The 25,217-nt window shown below is 45.5% G+C and overlaps 1 protein-coding gene and 1 long non-coding RNA gene across 13 annotated transcripts in view; one reads left to right on the plus strand and one right to left on the minus strand.

Moving 5' to 3' along the window:
- Window positions 1-1,360: 1,360 nt before the first annotated feature.
- Window positions 1,361-22,727, minus strand: LOC309639987. Of its 4 annotated transcripts, none has more exons than XR_014251957.1 (5): window positions 22,642-22,727; window positions 22,006-22,255; window positions 19,926-20,034; window positions 16,131-16,283; window positions 1,361-14,897 (listed from the first exon to the last, which is right to left on the minus strand). It is a non-coding gene; the product is annotated as an uncharacterized lncRNA (long non-coding RNA). The 4 variants fall into 4 exon arrangements; XR_014251958.1 differs by having other exon boundaries at window positions 16,131-16,319; XR_014251959.1 differs by lacking the exon at window positions 16,131-16,283 and adding an exon at window positions 16,350-16,477.
- Window positions 22,253-25,217, plus strand: part of ALPK2 (alpha kinase 2) — a 138,655-nt gene continuing 135,690 nt past the window's right edge. For all 9 annotated transcript variants that reach the window (XM_082417903.1, XM_082417900.1, XM_082417904.1 and 6 more), the window contains exon 1: window positions 22,253-23,774. In XM_082417903.1, the coding sequence (XP_082274029.1) occupies window positions 22,404-23,774 (1,371 nt within the window). In that variant the 5' untranslated portion in view covers window positions 22,253-22,403. The remainder of the gene's footprint in view (window positions 23,775-25,217) is intronic.

Raw genomic sequence — 25,217 nt, forward strand, 5'->3', positions numbered from 1 at the left:
CTATCCATCTCAAATATATATTTGTTGTTGTAGTTGTGGTTGTTAGTTTGCTTAGATCAGCATTGGCAAGTTTTTCTATAAAGGGCCAGATGGTAAATATTTTAGGCTTTGAAGGCCACATGGTCTCTGTCACAACTCTTCAGCTTTGCCAGCATGGTGCAAAAGCAGCCATACACACACACACACACACACACACACAAAAGCATGGTTGTGTTCCAATAAAACTTTATTTATAGAAGCAGTTGGGGGCCAGATTTGCCTTGTGGACCATAGTTTGCAACCCCTGGTCTAGATGGCAAGATCCTTGAGGTTCTACACAGAGTACTTTGTATATTTTCTACTCTTGCCTTTGCCCCTCTGAGCATGCAATACATATTTCTTGATTGATTAATTTGGGTCTTACACTAAGCTAAAATAGTATACTCACTTTTTAGCCAGAAGAGTAGCTTAATGTGTATTCTTTTACTGATGGGATACCATTTAGGAATTGAGACTTGCTATTGTTATTTGTTTTTTATACAGGACCAGGAATATAGGCAAACCCAACATTTGTAGGGTGTTAAGGAAGTTAAGGAGTAGCCATGGTGAAGCCCCAGGGTCAGGTGGGCAGGTTAAATGGGAGAGACCAACACAGGGAAGAGAAACTTAGCAAGGGAGCTAGTGCTGTGAAAGGGGCAGGGGGTCCTCATTCTCTGCTCTGAAGTCCAGCAGGGCAGTGGTTTATCGTAAAAATGAGAGGTTAAATGTGACAGAATGCACTCTTTCCAAGTTCCTGGCCTACCCTTTTGAAAAGTAGACCCCTACTGGGAAAAAATATTCAGTCCTAAGGCAAGGACAATGGTAGGGCAATATAACAATAGATGTGGCTGCATGTTTTTCTGCTTAGTAGTAAATATGTTGGATACTAATAATCTTTAAAAGTTCTGGCTTTCTACACTAGTAGTTCTGAGCTGTAGCTGCCCATGAGCAGGGCAATAAAACCCACTAACGCTTGTCCTTCACCCTTGACAAAGTCAATCCCCAGCCCAGGTGATTCCAATGTGTTGTCCAAGATGCAAAATACTTTACATCCGCAAACATTGATCTGCAAGGTAGTTTGACTTCTACCCGTTTATTAAGTGCTGGTTAAGAAAATGGATGGGATATCGTGCAAATGCCTTTCAAAGACTGAAAGTGAGTGGTTAGTTACAATATTAATCTTGAATTTTCTTGCCATTATCAATGCACCATAAATCACCTGATTAGCTCATAGTTTCCCAAAGAAAATTACTTTACCTACCTGGGTTTAGTCTTTCAGTCATTAAATCTGAGTTCTTAGATATTTGAAAGCTCCTGTTTCTATATTTCCCAGCTTTTCTGGTTTTTTTTTTTTTTTTAAATAAATGTATTTATTTATTTATTTATTTTTGGCTGTGTTGGGTCTTCGTTTCTGTGCAAGGGCTTTCTCCAGTTGTGGCGAGCGGGGGCCACTCTTCATCATGGTGCGCGGGCCTCTCACTGTCGCGGCCTTTCCCGTTGCGGAGCACAGGCTCCAGACGCGCAGGCTCAGTAGTTGTGGCTCACGGGCTCCAGACGCGCAGGCTCAGTAGTTGTGGCTCACGGACCTAGCCGCTCCGCGGCATGTGGGATCTTCCCGGACCGGGGCACGAACCCTTGTCCCCTGCATTGGCAGGCGGATTCCTAACCACTGCGCCACCAGGGAAGCCTTTCTGGTTTAATAAACATAATCTGCAGTTCTGCTTTGAGGCCAAGAGCCCTGCTTCCATATTTATCCACATTCTCATCTTTCCGCTTTCCTCAGCCAGGTAGCACCTCTTCCCCCGTCCTTCCTGCGTTCTCCTCCTCATACCACCCTAATCTCGTACTTTGGGCAAATGAGACTATTTGGAGAGATTGATCAGTGCTGTTACGACCTTTCCATTACCACAGGTCAAGTGTGCTTGGCAGACAAAAGACATGGAAAGCCAAGAAAGCATTCCAAGAGAGAGAAACATCAATGATAACAGTATGGTTTGCACTGTAGCGTGAAATTTTTTTCTTTTTTCCCTAAAGACATAGGGGTTGGGAGGAGGGGAAGAAAATGCAAATATTGATAGATGTTTTCTACCTCATAGTGAAAGCAAGTCACAAGGACGTGTATACAAATGGGGAACTGTGGTCTCTTATGAACACAATTTAAAGACAGGCAGCAAAGCACAGATAAAAATCTGTCTAGGAACCCACACCTAGAGAGAGAAACTCCTCTCTGCAGCAAGGAGGCCTCTTTGGATGGTCACGGTCACGTCCAGCAGTGCTGAGAGTAAGCCCAGATTACAAGTGAGGCAGGAAGGAGGGAGGCGAGGGGGGTGGCCAGGGCAGGAGCACCGACGGGGTTAGAGGGATGGGGAAGCAGCCCCTTTTGCGCTCTCGTCAGCTCAGCCCTGGCGTTGGCTGGGCTGGAGGCGGACCCTGCAGAAGGCCTGGTGGGGACAGTGGCCGGGAGAACTGCACAGTCGTCACAAGCCAGTCTGCTCACGTGAGTATGGGTTGCACAGGGCGCCCCAAATTCGTGTTCACCTGGAACCTCAGAACGTGACCTTGTTTGGAAATAGAGTCTTTGCAGATGTAATTATTTAAATGAAGACGAGATCATACTTCGATTAATATGGGCCCTGACTGGTATCCTTATAAAGAGAGAAAACTGAAAACTGGTATCCTTATAAAGACGCAGATGGAGTGGGAAAACTGCCATGTGAAGACAGGCAGAGATTGGAGCGATGCAGCTGTGAGGTGAGAAAAGCCCAGGATTGCCAGCGGCCACCCGAGGCTGGGAAGGGGCAAAAGGAGAGATTCTTCCCGAGAGCCTTCAAAGGGAGCGTGGTCCTGCTGAGACCTTGATTTTGGACTTCTGGCCTCCAGAACTGTGAAGGAATAACTTTTTGTTTTATGCTATTCTCTTTGTGGTAGCTTGTTATGCCGGCTCTAGGAAACTAATACGTGGTGTGTCTGAGCATTCTAAAAAAATGCTGCTATTTACCCACCTTGGCATAGGGCTGACCAGCTTTACCTGATGACATAGAGCTGGTTCCCAAGAAGATACCAGCTGAGTTCATCCAGGCCACCTGGGAGGCATCTGTGGGTCAAAGGGCAAAGGACGTTTTTCCAACTCTACCATAACTGGGTATTGATTACTCAAGATTTTGAAGGAAAAAAATCAAGCTGAAGATTTCCTGGGTCACTTATGTTTTTGCCCCCAGGGAACATCTGGCCGTGTCTGGAGACATTTTTGATAGTCACAGCTGGGAAGGGGTGCTACTGGCATCCAGCGGGTAGAGGCCAAGGATGCTGCTGAATGTTTGACATTGCCCGGGGCAGCAGCCCACAACAAAGAACCATCCATTCTGTAATGCCAGCAGTGCTGAGGTCGAGAAACGGTGTAATAAACCACCACAGAACAAAACAGAGTGCCCTGAAACAGCAGCAGCTGATTATTCCTCACGAATCTGTGGGCTGGCAGTGGTTCTTCTCCTGGAGTTGCCTGGCCCACTCGTGCTCACTCATGGACTTGAGTCAGTCTGGGGGTTGGCTGGGCTGGAAGGTCCAAGACAGCTTCACCAGCAGGTCTGGCAGTTGATGCTGGCTGTTGGCTGGGCCACCTCAGTTCTCCTCCACGTAGACCCTTACCCTCCAGTTGGCTGGAACTGGCTTCCTATGTGTCGGTCTCAGGGGAGCAATCCAGGAGAAAGCTGCAAGCCCTCTTGAGCTCCTTCACAGCACCATCCCCACCACATCCTCTGGGCCAAAGCAAGTCACAGGGCCAGACCAGATTCAAGAGGCAGGAAGAGAGACGCCACCTCTTAAAGAGTGGAGTAGGAATGTCACATTGCAACAGGGTGTACATAACTGGATGAGGAATTAGTGGCCACATTTTGTAATCTACTGTACCCTTAAGAGTTTAAAATAAGCTTTGCTGCTTGAGAGCTGTGTGGCATTGAGCAAGTCAGTTAACTTCACTGAGCTTCAGTTTCTTCATCCGTAAAATGAGTGTTTGTGATGATGTATTGAGATGATTCATGCAAAATGATCGGCGAAGTGTGCAGGTCAGTGCAACGAATATTAGTTGTTACTAATTATCACTTCCTGAAAGTCTTGTGTTCCCAGAATTACTCTGAAAAAATTACTCTGTCCTAGCATATAACACCAGGTGTGTTTAGAGCCAGAATAATTTTTTTTTTGAGCCAGAATAATTTTATATGAATAGTTTTGAAAATATTATCAATGGAGAATTTTGAAAGACAAGAAGGAAATGGATATTTAACAGGAGAGCTGTAACCCAGACACAGGGTTGAAGATGTTTCTGTCATACATGTTTATACTCCAAACCCTGTTTGGATGGTTTTGAGAAGGTGGAATCTGTGACTTTAGTGAAGTCTCGGCCTTCTCAGTTATTCCTCACATCTGGACGGACAGACAGACGCCAGGAGTCTTGGGACCCTGTTATATTCCTGAAGCCACTCTGGTTTGTAGCTGGCAGAAGCTTGTTCATAAGTGCTTGTTGTCTGAGCCAAAGACTTTGGCCCCTGGAGGGACCCTCAGCCTCCTTCTCTACCCAGGTAAACACAGATTCTTTCCCAAACACCTAAAAAACATGAGTTGCTGGTTATCAATGAGGCTGGACAAATGAGCAGTGGTGAATCCGTTAAGAATATCTCCATTCCTGGAAGAAACACCTCAAGGCACACATCCTGCTAAAGGTAGAAGTGTTACCATCAACTTCACTTACAAAGGACAGGCAATTATATCCACCATTGAAAGCAAGGATTTGAAGCCAGGTTGTCTGGATTTAAATCCCAGATCTACTTCTTACAAGCTGTATCATCTTGGGCAAGTTACTTAACCTCTCTGGGCCTCCACTTCCTCACTTGCAAAATGGAGATAAAGATAGTACCTCCTCTATAGGGTTGGCACAGGGATGAAATCAACACATGCAAAGAATTTAGAATACTCTATAAATAATAGTTACTTTGTGCAATTTGAACATTTCAGTTCCCCACACTGAACTATAATTTTGGAACTGATTAAAAACAAGACAATTTAGAGGTAAGAAATGTAGCTTAATAAAAAGGAATGAAATAGTGCCATTTGCAGAGACATGGTAAGTCAGAAAGAGAAAAACAAATATCGTATAATATCGCTTATATGTGGAATCTAGAAAAATGTTACAGATGAACTTATTCACAATGCAGAAATAGAGACACAGAAGTAGAGAACAAACGTATGGATACCAAGGGGGAAAGAGGGTGGGATGAATTGGGAGATTGGGATTGACATATATACACTATTGATACTATGTATAAAATAGATAACTAATGAGAACCTACCGTATAGCACAGGGAACCCTACTCAGTGCTCTGTGGCGACCTAAATGGGAAGGAAATCTAAAAAAGAGGGGATATATGTATACGTATAGCTGATTCACTTTGCTGTACAGCAGAAACTAACACAACATTGTAAAGCAACTATGCTCTAATAAAAATTAACTTAAAATAAAAAAGAAAGGTAGCTTAGTTTGGCAGTGTTTTTCCTCTCTGCTATTTGCCTCTTGGAGGATAAAATATAATTAACACGTTTGATCAAGGACTCACTGGGTAGAAATAAAGATGACTGAATCTTGCTATGTCTTGGCTAAGAGGGAAAAGGCATTTCATCCAAGGTCTGAAAGCATTTTGTGAACTTCGTGTTCCCGTGAGCTTAAGTAGGTGTCACAAGTCTTAAGGAGGAGCGGTAGAGCTTTCTGGCACCAGGAGGGCCTCTGTGTTCCCAGCACGGAGCTGGGACGGGCTCCTGCGGCATTCTTCCTGAATGAATTCAGCCGATATGCTTTGTGGCCATTCCCCAGACCACTGCCTGGAACAGTTCTTGAGTGAGTCCCAAGGGTCTGACGAGAAACACCCATTTGGTCCCCAGGATGATAGGTCCGTGCTGATAATCTGCTGCCCGTCGTCACATTCCGGTTTTAACTTTGGTAGGTAAGTGTCTCAGTGGAGTGGATGGTGATGGGGACCACACCATGGGACACTCAGCGTTTCCTGTGTGCTTGCTCATCCTTTCCTGGGGACCAGACTTGGGCAGTTGCTCCCACCATGGTGCTGACTCTCAGGGCAGATCTATGCTAGTCTGGGGGCAGGTGACAGGTCATTGCCAGAGCCCCACCCCAGATGGTGGGACAGCCAGAGAAAGATGCACTGGTCACTGGAAATTGGACACACGCTGAATGGCTCTGGAAAGGCCATTCCATCGACACCTTCTGAGAACTTAGAGAGGACCAATAACATGAGGGAAGTGCTTGGGCCAACTCGGGTTGTCTCACTTTGTAATCACAGAATCATGGGCTGACATTTCTGAGGATTGAAAAGATAGTGAGAGAGAGAAAGTGGGGGTCGGGCGGGGAGAGAGGACAAGCTCTCTGGTGTCTCTTCTCATAAAGGCACTAATCCTGTCCTGAGAGCCCCACCTAATCACCTCCCAAAGGCCCCGTTTCCAAATACCATCATATTGGGAGTTAGGGCTTCAACATATAAATTTTAGGGGGACACAGTTCAGTCTACAGGATTGCCCCAGATATGGAAGGTGTCCCAGCCACGTGCAGGGACAGGCTTGGACCAGGCCAGTGGGGGTATATGGGGGACCACTGGTTAAGAATCAGAGATTTGGGCTTCCCTGGTGGTGCAGTGGTTAAGAATCCGTTTGCCAGTGCAGGGTACAAGGGTTCGAGCCCTGGTCCAGGAAGATCCCACATGCCACGGAGCAACTAAGCCTGTGCGCCACAACTACTGAGCCTGCACTCTGGAGCCCATGAGCCACAACTACTGAGCCCACGTGCCACAACTACTGAAGCTCGTGTCCTAGAGCATATGCTCTGCAACAAGAGAAGCCACTGCAATAAGAAGCCCGCGCTCCGCAACGAAGAGTAGGCCCCGCACGCCGCAACTAGAGAAAGACCGCGCAGCTACGAAGACTCAGCACAGCCAAAAATAAATAAATAAAATAAATAAATTTATAAAAAAAAAAAAAAAGAATCAGAGATTTGCAGCACTCTGCGAGGCCATGTGTGGATACTTACAAGGGCTGGCTCCAGAGTCATACCGCCCAGGTTCAAGTGTCAGCCTCTTAATTGGGCATGTAGCTTATCTTCTATCTGCCTCAGTTTCTGTATCTGTAAAGTGGGAATAATAACGGTATCTACCTTGCAAGGCTGGGGGAAGATGACCTGAGATAATACACATAAGGTTTTTAGAACAGTGCCTGTCACTTAGCAAATGCCAGGTAAATGTTCACTCTTTTTACCTTGAGGTCTTTTGTGATTTGTTTGACACAGTTAGTCACTATCAGTCATAAGAGTTTGAAAGTGGAATCAGGCTGCCTGCCCATTTCAGAGAAGATGAGGTCAAGTAGATCTTGGAATTCTTGAATGAGAATCTTAGTGCAGATTCCAGAGCTGGTATAGTGTGACCGCTGCTTATATAGGTGTTAAGAAGCCAGGCTCCATCCAAAGACATGGACTCTACCCAGGTAGGCAGGATGGATGCAAGACTGTATGTGAAGCTTGGGGCAATGATTCGGTCCAGATCTTGAAGTATTAACTCAATTTTGAGCCGTTACTGAGCTCCAGTGTTACTCAGGCCCACAGGGCCTTTGCCCTTGCTCTTCCTTCTACCTGGAATGTTCTCTCCCCAGATAACCCCATGGCCAGTTCTCTTACTGCTTTCAGGTTTCTGCTCAAAATCACCTGATCACTGAGACCTTCTCTGACCAGCCATCTGGTCAGAAAAAATAGCACTCACGGGCTTCCCTGGTGGCACAGTGGTTAAGAATCTGCCTGCCAATGCAGGGGACATGGGTTTGAGCCCTGGTCCGGGAAGATCCCACATGCTGTGGAACAACTAAGCCCAAGCGCCACAACTATTAAGCCTGCGCTCTAGAGCCCATGAGCCACAACTACTGAGCCCGTGCACCACAAGTACTGAAGCCCACGCGCCTAGAGCCCATGCTCTGCAACAAGAGAAGCCACCGCAATGAGAAGCCCGTGCACTGCAACGAAGAGTAGCCCCCGCTCACCGCAACTAGAGAAAGCCCGCGCACAGCAACGAAGACCCAACGCAGCCAAAAATAAATAAATTAAATAAATAAAATTTAAAAAACCCAAAATAACACTCACTGCCTGCCCCCAGCATATCCTGCCTTCCTCATCTTGCTTTACTTTTCATGTAGCATGTGATGTAATGTATGTATGTATGTGTATACACACACACATTTAACAGCTTTGCGTAGGTATGACGGATATACAGTGGACTCTACGCATTTGAAGTGTTCAATTTGGTGAGCTTTGACACATGCACACACACGTGGAACCATCACCACCACCAAGAGAGTGGACATATCTATCCCCTCAAAAGCTCTCTCGATGCCCCTTTGCAACCCCACTTTCCTGCCCTCTCTGTCCACCCATCCTCACACAACAACTGATCTGCTTTTGGTCACTGGAGACTAGTTTGTCTTTTCTAGAGTTTTTATATATATGAGATCATGGAGCATGTACTCTTTTGTAGCTGGCTTCTTTCACTCCACATAATTATTTCGAGAATAATCTGTGTCATTTGGTGTGTCAGTGGTTCATTTCTTTTATGGCTTAGCGGTGTTTCTGAGTTTCATGGTTTGGATCTAGCAGAATTGTTATTCCGTTGATGGACACTTGGGTTATTTCCTGGCATGGTATATATTTATTTGTATTTTTCTTTGTCGTGAGTTTCCCCCAACTGGAAGGTAAGTTCCGTGGGAGCAGAAACTTGTCTGATCTGTTCCCTGCTGGACCTCCAGTGGCCAGCGCCCTCTCAACAGGAATTCGATAACGAGTTGTGGGTTGAATTATGCGATGCATGTAGTGCTTTTGTTATATTCTTTACTGAGTCCTGATCTGAGGGGAGAGGAAAGAGCTGATGGGGTTCAGGACACGCTACCCCCAAATATGGTACCTTGGCACATGGAAGATCTTAAGCTGAGGGAATTTTTTTAAATGGAAGAAGCAGGAAGATCACTCTGACCTTCCCCCCTCGCCTTTCTTCCCTGAAGCAGGTCCTAAAACTCCCCTGTGAAAGGCGTGTCCCCTGTACCAGGAGGAGGCCTTGAGATGGGGAAACTGGGACCAAGAACTCTGTACAAACAAACCTTGTTAAACTCCCCCTTCTCTCCTGTTACCTCTTCACCATTTACTACCCACAGCCCAAACCCTTCGTCTTGTCAATTCTTCACAAATTTATTGCTTCTGTGTCTAAAAGGTATAAAAGCTTCCTACTCTGGTCACTTCTTTGGGTCTTCATTCTCTTGCGAAGGCTCCGCGTACACGTACAAATTCAGTGGACTTTGTATGCGTTGCTCCTGTTCATCTGTGTTTGTCAGTTTAATTTCTCCTCCCCCATAGAGCCATTCTCCGGACAGCCATCTGAACCCCGGGAGAAGGATCTGAATTATGGTGGCTTCTTGGTGGTCAGCCTGCTGGCACTGTAGCGGCTGTGCTGCTGAAGGGGTTGTGAAGGTAGGGAATAATGTGAAAAGGCCTCCTGCAGGAGCTGTAGGACAAGGCCACCATGTCGGTGGCTCCTTGTCACCCGTTAAGCTGCAGGGAGCCTGAGTTTCTGGTCACTCTGTGGCTCCCCCATTTCTGGCCATGTCATTCCCCACTCCCTGGGCCGCTGCCCCAGCGGGCTGGGAATGCTTCCTCCTTGCCAGCCCTGCCTAGCCTTCCCCCCGCATGGGCCTGCTCCCCCCGGCCCCGTGCCAGCGCCCTGCTCTCCTGTCTGCTGCCAGCACCGGGCCTGCTCACCCAGCGGGCCCCAGGAGATGGGAGCAAGGCGGAGGCGCAATGAGGTGGCCCGGTGAAGATGACTGAGAGGGACACAGCTGGCACCAAGGCTCCTACGACAGAGCAGCAGACAAAGAGAAGCAATTAAATTGTGATGGGTTTCTTCCCCGACCACAGTCTCCAAGGCTGCTTTTGAGAGAGAAGTTCTTGGGTCTAGTTTTGCACGTTCCCCCCTGCCTGGATCGAGCAATTAGTTTTTTAAAAAAGCAAAACCAACTTGAACAGCCACTGAGTTCCATGGGAGGTGGTGGTGGGGCAGCTGCTGGGCATTTACTGGGAGCTCATAACCACCAGTCAAGTGGCAGATGATATTTTTCTGAGAATTTAATAAAGGGACGTTCACTCTTCATAGATAACGGCAGAGTCATGGAGCTGGAAGCGACTCCAAGACCTTGTCGCTCAGAGTTGATTTCCCTTGGAAGCTCCCTAGAATGCCAGAGTTCCAGCCCTCACCCCGACTGGCAAATCAGATTCGGCATTTTAACGAGATCCCAGGCGATCTGTGTGCACATTAACGCACGAGAGACCCTGCTCTGTGGATTACCTCGCTCCTGGCTATACATTACTCCTGGGGAACTCTTGAAAAATACTGATACTCAGGTGCTACTCCCAAGAAATGCTGATTTAATTGGTTAAATGCCATTGATCGAGTCCAATTCCTTTACTTTATATATCACCCAAGACCCGAGTGATCAGGGGACCCATCCAAGTTCCTAACAACTGGTTAGGAGCAAAGCTAGGATTACCCAAGAATCATGTCCCCGCAGGGCCCCGGGGTCTCATCCTGTCACTCACGCATCTCATTCTACCAGGGCCGTCCTCCAAAACAAAATCTGCTAACACACGTGCTGGAGTTTAACTCAAAAAAGAGTGATCGAGAGGACTTCCTTGAAAAACAAGAATTCATGGAGGGCCTACAATATACCAGGGACTGTTCAAGACCCTGGGGTTTTTTTGTTTGTTTGTTTTTGTTTTAATTTTCCAAAAGCATTGTTTTTATTTATACAAAGTCCTAACCACTTCGGAGGCAGGAGGAGTGAGAGGGGTTCTTTCTCAATCCAAGGGCCTCCATAATGTTGTTCTGTCCTGACCAAACACACAGGCAAGTGGCATCATTTGGTAAACTGACTGCAACGTTTAGTCTCTCTCTGCTAGTGTAACAAGGTGATGTCAATCTCTGCTTCTGTAAGAATCCTGAATTCAGGATTTTTGGCTGTCACTACTCCAACTTCTATTTCTGAAGGTTTGAAATCAACTGAAGGAACAGTAGACAGGCATATAATCACAGTTTCCCCTGTCTGTTCACATCTCCGATCAAATTTCATCTCTACATTTTTTTTTCAAGGAAGCTGGTTGAGGGAATTCCCTGGCGGTCCAGTGGTTAGGACTCCACGCTTCCACTTCAGGGGGCATGGGTTCGATCCCTGGTCGGGGAACTAAGATCCCACATGCCACACGGCGAGGCCAAAAATAAAAAGAAAAAGAAAGGAAGCTGGTTGACTCTTGCTGCAGTGGCTTTAAACCCACAGTAGTAGCAGCACAGTGAAGTCCCCAATCTCATGGAGTAGGGATGAGAGGGGGAGTCACACGTTAGACAGACCAGTAAAACCAGTAAAGTGGTGACAAAGAGTAAAGGAAAGCCAGGGAGGGAAGGCGTGTCAGGGGAGGAAAGTGCTCTCCAGTGAGCTGCTGGGAGCAGAGATGTGATGGTCAGGAGCGGAAGAGGGGCGTGATTATTTCCTGGGGAAGAGTGTTCTCATCAGAGGGAATAGCAAGGGCAGAAGGAAGCCCGGAGGTGGGAGCATGCAAGGTCCCTGTGGCTGGAGAGGGTTGAGGGAGGGGACAGTCATGGGAGAAGAATGCCAGAGACAAGACGGTTGGTTGGGTCTTGGAGGCCATGATCTATGCACGTTGGCTCTTACTTTGAATCAGATGCAGACACACAGGAGGGTTTCTAAACAGAGAAATGATCTTTTCCGGCTTCGTTTTAAAAGGATGCTGGCGGGCTGCTGTGGTGTGAATGTTCTGTCTACAGAGTACACAGGGCACAGTGCGGGGAGACCTGCAGGCAGCGACTCGGTGATTCAGACAAGAGGTGAAGGGGCTTGGTCCGCGGTGGTCCTGGAGAAGGTGGCAGGAAGCCGGCGGGTTCTGGATGCATCTGACAGCACCAGATACGCTGCTGTTGGACCGGATGCTTCAGGGGAGTAGAGGACCGACTCCAGGGTGTGCGGCCCGAGCAATCGGCAGAATGGAATTGCAGATTTTTTTGAGACGAGAAGCGGGTTTGGATGGGAAAATCAAGGTTTGTTCTGGAGCATGCTGGGTGTTTAAATAAATTAACAGTATCAGTCCTTCGGAATTCTAAGCTAACTTGCTTTTATGAAAGAGCTCTGGGTCCTCCAAGCCTATGTCAGGGGTACCTTGTTCTCTGTCCTGCTCTCAAGAGGCCATGTCTTTCACAGATGGATTTGCAGTTTAATCTAGGAGTCTTTCTATTGTCACAATGTCCCTTGAGATTTCTGCAGACATTCTGGGACCCTAGGCTGGCTTGGTGGCCTATCGGTGAGGTGCATGGGGATTGTTTGCGGCTACCCTTGAGTTTTCTTTTGATAAGAGAGGTCGGTCGTCTGTTAACTAAACCTGTTGGCAGTAAGGCCATGAAATGTTTTCCATTCTGAAGTCAGTTGGCTCGTTTCTTGTTCAGAGTGTCTGGTTGGTCTGCATTTGGTCCCAGAGGCTCAAAAAGCTGTCAGAAGCTCAGCACTTTTGTGCCAAATGGAAGCCAGGAAACCACTCCCCGGACAAGCCCAGGCTGAGATCCCTCCTCTGCCATCCACTTCCTGGCTCCCCTACGTCCTTCTCTAGGTACCCGGAGCTAACGTTCGTTTAGCTCAGTGCTTTCTGAGCCCTGACTTCTCATTACAGTCACCTGGGAGGCTTAAAAAACACCAACGGCAAAGCCCTTCACCCTGAGATGCTGCTTAATTGATTTTTTTGGGGAGGGGGCCCTGGCACTGGTATATTTTTGCCTCTTTTCAATAGACTATTTTTTCGAGCAGTGTTAGGTTCACAGCAAAATGGAGCCGAAAGCACAGTTTCCATATCTACCCGCTGTCCCCGACGCAGACTCTCCCACCGTCTGCATCCCCCATGAGACTGGGACGTTTGTTACAACTGATGAGCCTCCACCGACACGTCGTTACCAGCCGAAGTCCAGGGTTTACATCAGGGCTCACTCGGCATTGTACAACCTATGGGTTTGGGAAAATGCGTAGTGACATCTATCCACCAATATAGTATCATACAGAATTGTTTCACTGCCCTAAAAATCGTCTGGTACTGGTATTTTTTTTAAAAGCACTCCAAGGGATTCTAGGGTTCAGCCAGAGCTGAGAACTTCCGATTTAGAGCTTCGTGTGTGCCAGGCCCAGCTTTAAGCACTTTACAGTAATTAACTCCCATAATCCTCATGTCACCCCCTGGTGTAGGCCCCGTCATCATCCTGAGCCACTCAGTAGCTTGTCCAACATCGCATGGTAGGCGGGCAGCGTGTGAACCCAGGCAGGCTTGCCGCTAAGTCTGTCCCTTACCCATTATACGCTGTACTGACTTTGTAACCTGCTTCCCCGATCTGCTCAGAACTGCACCTGAGTGAAGAGGAGAAGTAGAATTTCCCTGGCGGTTCGCTCCTGAGCAGAATTCTGTGCTTCCAACCCACAGCGCCTGTCCTTCAGGGCCCTCTCCCCACACAGCTCATTTCTTCTCTGTCCCTTACACACGACCTGCTTGTTCCAGCTCCGATACATCTGCCGGGAATGCCCTCCCCTCCTCCCCATCCAGCCAAAGTCTAATCCTTCCCGCTGGGCTCGGGTTACCTGCTCCTGGCTCTGTTCCCTGAGATCCAGGCCACCCTGACCTCTCCCCTCCTATCCACCAGAAGCGCTCACTGCCTCAACTGTGCCTTTTGGAATATGATGACACTGGAGTTTGCAAATCACATGCTGCTTCCTGTTTAATACCTGAAAGTCTTATCTCTCAGCAAAATTGGTAGCTCCCCCAGGGAAGGAAACAAGTCTTATTCCACCCATTTTTTTCTCTCCCTTTTCAAGTGCCATGCAGTGTGCCGGGCATATGTGGTCGTAGGTCCAACAGGACATGTGGGAGGCGGGGGTGTCCCGGCTTAGCCAGAGGCCTCAGGAGAGCGGGAACCCTCCTTCCTCCCCCTGGTACCCTGTGCAATGTGGTGGGCATCTCACAGAATGACTTCCGCTCTTCCCTAAATGACTGCTCTGATCTGCTTCCCAGTGAATTGGAGCCTGAGGTCCAAACCCTTGTCTGGGATGGAAAATCGTTCACCCTCTGGGCCCTGCCCACCTCCTGGTGGGCGACTCTTCCTCCTCACTGGCCTGGGTCCACCCCACTTTCTGCCTGTGGTTTGGGGTAAATATTAATTGCATCCCTCCTCACTCTCTAAAGAGTCCTGCTTCAACAGTAAATCATGCAGTTGCCCTAACTTTCAGCTCAGCACTCCACCGGCTTCCAAATGAAGCATGGTTTGTTGATTTCCGTGAGGGCCCAGAGCTTTCCCACCTCCTCTCACCTTTGGCCATTCCTTTTGCCTGGAGTGATCAGCCCCCTTCCCAACCTCAGGCATGTACCATCTTTCCTGCCAGAATCCTACTGTGTATTTCCTAGACCTGCTTCAGCTTTCAAGTTCCCAGGACACCATTATCATGTGCCACCCCACTACCCCCAAATTTCTATAATTGGTCTGATTTTTAATGGTTAGCACGTACTGTCCTGTACTGGAGCTGCTTATATAAACACCTCGTTTCCCTTATTGGGTGGGGAGCTCCTGAGGTGGGCCTAGGAATTTAACAACTTTATATTCCATACAGCGGCTAACTCAGTGCCTTACACGTGGGAGATATTTCTTCCTTTTTTCAGTTGTGTAACTTAAGAGAGTCACGTCTTCTTTGGACCTCAGTTCCAAAATCTGTAAAATAAATCACTTCTGTATCAGTCAGGGTCTAACCAGAAAGACAAAAACCAAGCATTAAATGCAGGGTTACACAGGTGATTGAGCCAAACAGGCGGATATATTCCCATATCCTTCACACTATTTCTGGTTGCTAGTCTGTTCTAGCTATTTGTCTGTTCTTATGGTCATAATCTGTGTGTGTGTGTGTGTGTGTGTGTGTGTGTGCGCGCTAGTAGTGGTGTAGTATAGTGAAGACAGAGATCTTATAATATTGTTCATTTTTATTAGGGGAATTTGCAGCTAAAATCCCTAGCTGCAAATTTGTTTTGCATTTGTTTTCCTTTTGATCAATTTCTTGAACCTAATATGGTTTTGACAGTTTTGTCCAGTTTCATAGTTGTTATTGGAAAAGGGGATTTACTAACTTCTTCCTCTGCCATATCTGGAAGTCCCCATATTCATTGATTTTTGAGTGTTGATCCAGCCTTGTATTTCTCAGATAACCTCACTTGTTTAGAATATATACATTTTCTAAATATTGTGGATTCGGCTGGCTAATATTTTTAAGGATTTTTGCTGATATTGGGCAGGGAGGTCCCCCAGAGATTAGCATCAGCAGGAAGCCACCATCTCCTATCCGCAGAGACAAAGGGAGGGGGCAGGGCTACCAATTCCGGATGGGCCTGTCCTGTAGGACCTGGAGCTACAGGAGGGTAGAAATGCCTGCTAGAAATGCCACCTGAAGCTGGCTTCTCACGTCTTCCCACCCTCCCATCTCCTGCCTTCTTTTGGTCAAATGCAGCAGAAAGCTGGTGGTCCTGGGAGCTGGGGAGATTGAGCCTCCAGGAGCCAGCTCCGTGATACAGAGCAGAAGAGGGGATGGTGGGCAGAGTGGATGGGAGGTAGGCAGTCCCTGGAGCAGCACGGCCCAAAGGACCCCTTCAGCTCCCCAGATGTGCGGCTCAGTACATCTGTCGGATAAATAACTAAATAAATTGGTACATGTACAAGGAATCTCCTCATCAGGTTTGAAATATGTCCAGCTGCTTATGGAAAATTTCAAGAAATTCTGTGTGTTTCTAGTATCAGAATTCTTCCATCTCTATAATAAACATAGCTTTGGGGCATATAAGAGGCTTGCTTATTCCTTTAGTTATTCTGAATAAGTCAATTTATAAAATGGATAGCAGCAGTTAGGCAAGTCATAAAATACAGACACTTAGTGTCAGAAAATATTATGACCCTCACCTGGTGCTGTGACTGCGGAGGGGATGAGGATGTCATCATGTAAGTATTTATTGAGCCCAGCCTCTCCCCTTCATGCTGCACGGCCAGGCATGGCTCAGGGAGGGGGCGGGGAGACACTGCAGACTGCTTGTTCCCAGATCTTGTTTTCTTCCACTGGAATGTGGAACACGTAATAAAATAGAATAATATCTGAAATTCAGAGAGGATTCCAAATCTCACCTCTAGCCGGTAGTTTCAGCTTCCACTCCTATGAACTCTGTCTTCAGGGCGCCTGGCCAGATTGCACAGTTTGAGTGTCAGCAATTTTAACATTGCTGGGAGAGTTTTCTTGGGAGCAGGCAAACGACCTCCAGGAGACAAGAGGGGAAAGGAACAGCGAGAGGAGCTGGGCTAATCTGCTTTTCAGTCCACATGGGGAGTAGTAACTTATTTTATTTGTGCCAGTGGAATCATGAATAAATAAACGTATGAAATAATGCATTTGAAAACACAACACCCTTAGGGGATGATGCTGGTGATGGTGATGATAATGGTGACTGAAGTGTAGGGATTTAAAAGTGTATCCGGCAAGACGGGAATAAAGACACAGACCTATTAGAGAATGGACTTGAGGACACGGGGCGGGGGAAGGGTAAGCTGGGACAAAGTGAGAGAGTGGCATGGAGATATATATACTACCAAATGTAAATAGATAGCTAGTGGGAAGCAGCCGCATAGCACAGGGAGATCAGCTCAGTGCTTTGTGACCACCTAGAGGGGTGGGATAGAGAGGGTGGGAGGGAGACGCAAGAGGGAAGAGATATGGGGACATATGTATATGTATAACTGAGTCACTTTGTTATAAAGCAGAAACGAACACACCATTGTAAAGCAATTATACTCCAATAAAGATGTTAAAAATAAAATAAAATAAAAGTGTATCCATTTGGATAGGTCTTTTGCACTGGTAGCTAAAGAAAAAAATGATTCCATGCCTTTAATTGCACTTGTTACATTCTGTTCCCCAGCCCCTTGTCTTCATATTCTTATTTTATAGCGTTATTAGTCCTGTGGATACTTGCCCTGGGCTCGTAGTTCTCACTCACATTTATAACACTTGCTCACAAGGCACAAAACCATCCTAAGTGGGTGCGATCCCAAGGAACTGCTAGAATTAGTGCCCCCTCCCCGCCTCCCGCCACCCCACCTCCACCCCAGCATGGATGGAAACCAGCCTCCTCCTTCCCAGGTCAACGTTTGGGTTAGCCCATTGTTTGCCACGATCGTTATCCACTGCTGCAGGCAGCCATGATGTTAAATTATCGCCTCTGAATTTTTTGGACAAGTGCCCTCAGGGAAAATATTGTTCACGCTGGGTGAGCTCTGAATCAGGTCACAGAAAGACAGTCTTATGAGGTGTTCCAGGAAAGCACCAGACAGGTCAAATAATGATGATTCCCTGGGAATGGGTCTTTGGAGTTGCTCCAACCCTGTTCTGCTTCCTTCAGTGGCTGCCAGGCTGCTGATTTTCACTGTGACTGTGGGCTCTTAGTTCTCGAGACTACCATGGAACTAGGGATGGGGGGAGAGGACTAGGGCAAGTTAGACTGCAGAAAACTCACTGTTCTTACGGAGATTCAGCCAATTTTTGTTGAATAAATGCTACCTACATGGCCTTTGGCTGAGGTTCAGAATTCTGAAAAAGTTGATTCAGACAAATTTTGCCAGTGTTCTTGTTGCTTTTATAAAGGAGGAAACTTCCAGGCGTCCTTATTTCACAGTTTTTGCTGATGCCCTCCATCTTCCACCTCTACCATGCCATTTAGCACAGAATTGACTTACATCATTACGATAAGTGAATATTTATATTATTTTCTTAATTTAGAAATTTGGAAAACTTGTATCCTTCGTTATAAGCTTGATAGTTTCCCAATAGTTGAAAGTTGTTCTTATATAATCAGTAGTAATATTAAGGAATGGGACTCTTAAAAGTATTGTATATTGAACCATATTAATATTTGGAGATCTTATGAACCAAGTTTTTCCAAATGACTAATACATGATGTTACAAAATCATACATGGGTTAGAGATGTATGTAAAATACAACGCAGACCAATGGATTCTATGTAACAAGTATGAAAAATTCACTGGTATGGTTTCAGATTCCACATTGCAACTAATCTTTGTGTAGTATCAAAGAGGTTATCTGCAATCATATGAAAAGACCATTAAAATACTGCTTCCTTTTCCAACTACATATCTGTGTGAGGACAGATTTTCTTCATATACTTCAACCCAAACAATGTGGTGTATCACATTGAAAACAGAAGCAGATACAAAAATCCAGCTGTTTTCTATTAAGCCACATGAAAAAATGTAAAGCAATACCACTCTTCCAATTTTACTTTGTTTTGGAATAATATAGGTATTTTTCATAAAAATATGTTATTTATGCAAACATGTAATGAGTTAATTTTTGTTATTTTTGAAGGGATAAACAAATGTTTTTGATTTTTCTCAGTTTTAATTTTAATATGGTCAACATTGATGGATATAACCCCCATAAACAAACATTCTTTGAGTGTTCAATTATTTTTGAGGGTTTGAAGGGGTCCTGCTGCCAAAATGTTTCAGAACCTCTGGTTTAGGCTGATTCCAGGTGGTTCAAGCTCAGAAGAAGCTCCGTCTACTTAAGGTCACATGCATCCCTTTTTCTCTAAAATGGAAATGTTTAACTCAGAAAGAACCTAGAGTATTCAGGCAAGATTTTCACAGCAAAGTGGAAGAAGGCTGCTGTCTCCTTCAGGCAAAAGGAAAGGTATGCAAGGAGAGAGCGCAATTAATTGTTCAGGGAAATTCTTCCAGGATGGTTTTGCATTCCTGTCAAATCACTGTGGGGCACACTCTGCCAGCATCTTGCAAAGATTCTAAACCCCAATGCTATGTTCATACCATTTCAGCAGCTACCACTGAAGTCCCTTTTTTGAACTCCCTTTGTCCTTCTGGACCGCACCATACAGCTTGGCACAGAACTGACCTACAAAATTCTCTGAGAAATTTACAGTATCTCCCCCCGGTAGATTTTTAGTCATTTTAGGGCTGGACGTGCTGTCTCCCCCATCTCCCTGACTCTTCTTCAGCTCTTACCATCATATTGGTTCATACTCGTGTTGTCAGTTGACCCATCAAGATGAAAACTTAGAATAGAAAGATTTTATTTGCAAATATGATCTCTCTCTACACCCTATCATTTCCCTTCTCTGAATGTCCATTTTCTAACAGGATTCACAGAGCCAAGCAACAGAGTCAGAGGCTCTGGTTTCCTATCCGAGCTCCACCACTTACCTACTTTGTCACTTTGGGGAAATGGCTCCTTTGAGCCTCAGTTTTGCAGGCAGGGAGCAGCTAGCGCACTGTATAATAGAGGAGGTATTCAGCAAAGGCTGGGTTCCTTGCCCGATTTTCTCCACCTCCTTGTTAGGATGCTTAGAGATAATCATTAGGGCATGCCAACCGCAAACCATAACTCTCTCGAAGGCACTCATTAGCCAGTGAGAAGTTAGTTACACTTAATCCAGTTCCTTTTCCTCTTTAATGTACTCAGGATGACTTGTAAATCTTATATCAGCTAAAACACATGTTCCATAAAGTCCCACATTACTAAATCATATCATTTCCCGATCTGTTAATATAGTCATTCAGAAGTTAAATATATTTAATTCATTTATTTTCTCCATATTTTTCTCAAATTTGTTTTGTTTTCCCTCCTTGATTCTGGAGAATCATCTCTATTCCCTCCTTTATTGTTTTCTTACCTGGTCCTTTGTGCCTCTTGGTCTTATTTTCCTCGCTTCCTTTTCCTTCTTCCCACGCAAGTTATAGTACCTTCAGGATAACTGGTTTGTCCAGCAGAGGGATCATGGCCTGGATAAATCAGGAAATCACAATTACTTGGGATTTTCTAGTAGCCCATGGTGCTGCTTTATACCCCTTGTAAGCTCTCCACTGAGGCCAAATCTCCAAGAACTAATCAAAAAGAGGCATGAAGGGAATGATGTGGGCAATGTGAAACTCATGCAAAAGTCATTTTCTCTTCATGCCTCCCTCAGCTTTAATTGAAGAGACCCAAGCCTAATTAATGGTGATGAGGATGAGGGTGTCTCCAAGGGTGGACCAAGGACAATTTGTAGCAGAATGCATCTGGGAACTTGAGAAGTAAATTCTTAGGCCCTTGACTCAGATTCTGATTCAAGAATTTTGAATGGAGTTCCCTGATAATTCTTCTGCATGCTTCTTGAGAACCAGCGATAACCTGGTCTTAGCACTGCCTCATCCTTTTTTTTTTTTTAATTAAGTTATATTTGACCTACAACACTGTGTAAGTTGAAGGTGTACAATATATTGATCTGATACGTTTATATTGCAATATGACTGCCATAGTAGCGTTAGCTAATACCTCTCTCACATCACATAATTATCATTTTAGCACTTTTACATTCTTATAGAGTACGTGTGGCATAAAGTTTCTGCTTTACAAAGTCCCTTCACATTGATTTTTTTTTTTCATTTGAACCTCAGAATAACTTTGTGAAATAGACAGGAGCAGGTACTGTTTCCCCTGGAAAGTTGCCCTAAATTTTAGTCTCCCCAGGCTGTTGGTCAGGGCAAATCCAGAGATTAGCTTTGGGTCAGGCTTGGCCAACCTCGGCCACCCCTGAATGTCTTCTACTTGGGAACCAAGTTACCAAAAGAAACAAGATATGAATAAAATTGGAATCAGTCTATGATTTCTGAAAATGAGGCCTATGTGAGCAGGCACCCAACGACTGAGGGCTTATGAGCACATGCGCTCAGGAGACAAAGAGGTCCCTCCAGGAAGGAAGAGAGAGGATAAGGAAGGCTGTGTCCCATAGCTGTAAGCGTCTAACACTGACCCTCCTGGGTTAGATATTTGTGCACCTTTTACCTGCACCAGTCAGTAAGGATCTGAGCATCATGTCTAAGTCTGAGCCAGACCCTCAGCTCCTGCCTTCTGGAAATGGTTGGCTTCTGAGCTGGATAATACGTAGAGTGAGATCAGCAGTGTTACAATGACAATGAGGTCAAATGAGATAAATAAGAGTGCAAATATAAAGCAAGTATAACAAGTTTTTATTGGGACTGCAGAGCCTGGATAAGGGTCTTAATGGTAAAGGTCAACAAAGCAGGTCAGGCTCCAGGCTCCGTGTGGCTCCAGTCAAGAAGGGGAGGAGCCACAGAGCACCGTCCCTCGTGGAGCAGGGAGGGAGAGCAGGCTTGGTGTGATCCAGGATTCGGTTTCTTCCCTGCTGGGCCAAAGCCAAACACCTGGCGGGTCTTGGTCAGGATGGCATGTGGACATTGGTTTCCAGCCAGAGGTGTTCATGGCTGTGATTTAGGCTTTATAATCATGTTAAATTAAAGAGGAAATGGCACTATGCTTCATACACATAGTCCTAGTATGGTATCATCTCTACAGCCTCCTGGCAAGAACCATGCCTTCTTAGCATGGTCTTAAAAAGAGTTACTGCTTATACTATTCCACTACAGGAGTTAGAGTACTTTAGTTATTTGTGTATAATACCTTACTCCAGAAAGTAATGCTTTTTCAAACTCCCATAACATAGAATGACTTAAAGGAGAGAAGAAGAAACTAGAATATAAAACGTTTCTCCATTCGTCTGAGTAATTCATAGCATTTTCGATTTGGGGTAAGTTCGTGAAGAGTCTTAAGGGAAAATGCTGAGCATCTCAGCCAGTTGCCTCTGACCACAAACCCCTTCCTAGGGGGACCACAGATCTCCTTGAGTGTGCAGGAAAACCATGGTCATTTTCTGTGTGTGCCATGAGGCAAGAAATGTAGGCATGCAAACTTACCTGTATCTTCTCTTCATCCTAGTGGTACCCAAAATGACGCTGCTATTTATCAAATCTCTGCTAAAAACTGTTTTGGGCTGATCTGCTCTGCAGTGAAGATCCACTGAAGTGGATCGTCAATCCACGGAAGTGGAGTGTCCGTCAGAGAATCAACAGCTCTCTCTTAACCCGAAAGACGACAGGAACACAGTTTGCAAACATGAGACATACGAGCAGGCAAGCACACATCGAATTGATGAGAAAGAGCATCCTATAAGGGAGAAGAAAGTATTGCCTCGGGTCCTCCCGCATCAGCTGACTCCCCCTCCTCCCAATTCAATGGTACCTGCTCACTCCAGCTATTGGCTGATAATGACCTTGGTACATCCAGTTCTGAAAATCCCTTGGATGTTAAAGACATGAGGCAAACTGAAGAGGCTTGTGATCCCGATAACACAGAGGACATTGCAGAGGGGTTGCTTTGTTCTAATTCAAGTAATATTCCCGATAAACAAGATGTCTGTGGCCACAGGACAGTGCATTCCAAACTATCGAGGTTAATGGATGGTGCCTTAGACACTAATGGCCCTAATGAAGAAGTCTTAAACTCTAGTCATCAAAATCCCAAAGTACAGAAATACATCAGCTTTAGCCTACCTCTGATGGAGGCAGCCTCTTCCCCAGGTGACAGGGCCACGAGCAACAAGGCAGTCAGCCGCCCGGCTTCCAGCATAGACTTTGACAGCGATTATGAACTTTGCTCAGAGATAACCCTAACCTACACCGAGGAGTTTTCAGACGATGACCTGGAGTATCCGGAATGTTCCGACGTTATGACAGATCACTCTAATGCAATTTGGCAAAGGGACCTGCAGGGGACTGAGCGTGTTTTTTTATTAGAAAGCGATGACGAAGAGATGGAATTCAGTGAGTGTTGCCTGGGTGGGTGTGAGCATTTCCTCAGCGAAGTGGGTTGTGAGCCTCTGGTGTCGGATGACACCGGGCCTATGGATGCCACCGCTGGCCTCTGTGGTTATCACTCAGCATCCCAAGAAGTGGAGGTAAGGGGCAGCCTAACCTCCATGCACGGTGCCACATCCCCGCAAACAGGGATGACCTTGCCTGTGGGACCTCACCAGGATGGAGCGTCTGTGGTGACAGACCCGGGGAGATATAAGCCACCCACTGCTCCTGGGGCTGCTGAAGTTGGTTATCCAGGAATTCAAGGGGAAACCAGAGACGGCCACCAGGCAGGAAAGGAATTTGCCAGTGACAATCTGCTAAACATGGATAAAGCAGTAACAGAGAGAGAGGGGAAGCACTTACCTGGTGAGTTAGGAAAATCAGGGGTGAGCCAGTGTTTGGAGACTGTGGCTGAGAAAAGAGTAGGGGGGAAAGACTTATTGAGCCGGAGGGGCTCAGAGAAACCTGCCAGGGTGAGGCGACCAGGGATTAAGGGAAAAGCCAAGAAGCTGAACCCCAAGCTGGAAGAAAGGGCAACAGAAGCCTCCCTGAATCGCCTGTATCCCAGAGGACCTGTTAAGCACCCACTAACCCCAAGTGACAAAAGAGAGAGTTCCCATGCCAAAGCAGGAGCGACTGATTTGAATTCCCAGTTCCGTGCAGGAGGCTGTGCTATTCCAACCCAAGCAGAGCAAGGAGCAAAAATCCTGCAGACTCCACCAGGCTCACTCTCCAAAGAAGGGAACTTGGACTTGCAGGGAGAAGGGGTGTGGGTTAAAAACGTACTTGAGACAAGCAGTGTTCCAGACTGGGCTGATCATCCTCAGGTAAGACTCCTCTTTTAAAAAATTATAAGCTAAAATGTATCTGTGCGTGTGCACGTGTGTGTGTCCCCCTTCCCTTCGCACTCACGACTGCTGTTCCACAATGTACATCAAAATAGTTCTTCCAGTACCATCAGGGTACTTGTGAATGACAGGGGCTGCTGCTGGGAAGGAAATCTGGTTTTGAAAAAAGGCCCAGATAAACCCTAAGCCGTCCTAATTATAGCAAAAGACAGATAGAAGTAAGAGGCACTAATAGGATTCTGGACAGCTGGAAAAAGAAATCTGATATTTTGTCTACTGCATGTGTTTTACCAGGCAATGTCACTATTTAGAAAGTTTTTAAGCAAATGTTTTGGGTGTAGCTTGTAAAAAAAAAAAAAAACAAAACATTCTTTTTAGTAATGTTTCGGGGCACTTTGAAAACTGGTAAGTGCTGGCTTTTATCAGAATTCATAGTATGAATGAAAGATTTCTGTGTGTCTAAATGATTTGCAGAATTCACTTGATGCTGGAGAAAGTAGATAAAGTAGATTCTGCTGTGCTCAAAAATCAAAGTAGATTTTTGAATGAATGTCTGTTTTATTTTATTTTTCTTAGACCACAAAGTATTAAAGAGGCTAAGAAAACACAGCAGGAAGCAAAAAAAAAAGTTTTACTCTATTACTGGTTTGGGGGTGTATTTGAAAAAGATGCAGTTGAATTAATGGGAATAATTAATGTACAAATATGTTATGCTTGATATATGAATTTATTATATTTATAATTTTAAAGGGTTCCAAATGGGCTTTGAACTGATGCTATGCTATGACCAAGATTTGATTTTTGTAAATAAATACCTAAGAAAAGTTATTTATCAATTATTTTTACTCAGCCTCTGTTCTCCCTTCTCCCAACTTTGTGGTTGGGACCTAGTATTGTTTTTATAGAAGACTAGATATACTCCAAAGAAAATTAAGTATTCCCAAATGCATTCAAAGTTATTGAACTCCCTTTGTGAAAAAGTAAAAATTTAATATATTGATTTCTAAAGACCCAGTCATAAAATAGCCTAAAAATCTAAAAATCTCCAGATCCGAAGTAGTTTTTTCCTGAGCAAATTGTTCTGTTCCACCGGCCAAATTAGCCATATAAAGGTCACGTTTATACTTTACTTCTTTGCAGGAGTGCCAGCTTTATCCGTTTTGGTTGTTTAACACACCAATGACCACAGATTCATGCCCAAGAGGAGTTTATGGAGGCGGTTTGGCCAAAAAGTAATACAAAATTAAGTTATAATGTAAATTTTTCCATGTCAGTAAACATAGCATTTCCCTTTCTACTCGTAAAATGCTCTTCCTGACTCAGCTAAGTGCCTTTTCACAGTCGTTTATCCATATTGAGCGTTTCACTGGGCAAATTACTTCAATTATTAAAGGTTGTGTGTGGAGCAGGGGGAAGGGGGGA

The sequence above is a fragment of the Balaenoptera physalus genome (genome assembly GCF_965194825.1).
Source record: "Balaenoptera physalus genome assembly, chromosome: 12".
NCBI classification, from domain to species: Eukaryota; Metazoa; Chordata; class Mammalia; order Artiodactyla; family Balaenopteridae; genus Balaenoptera; species Balaenoptera physalus.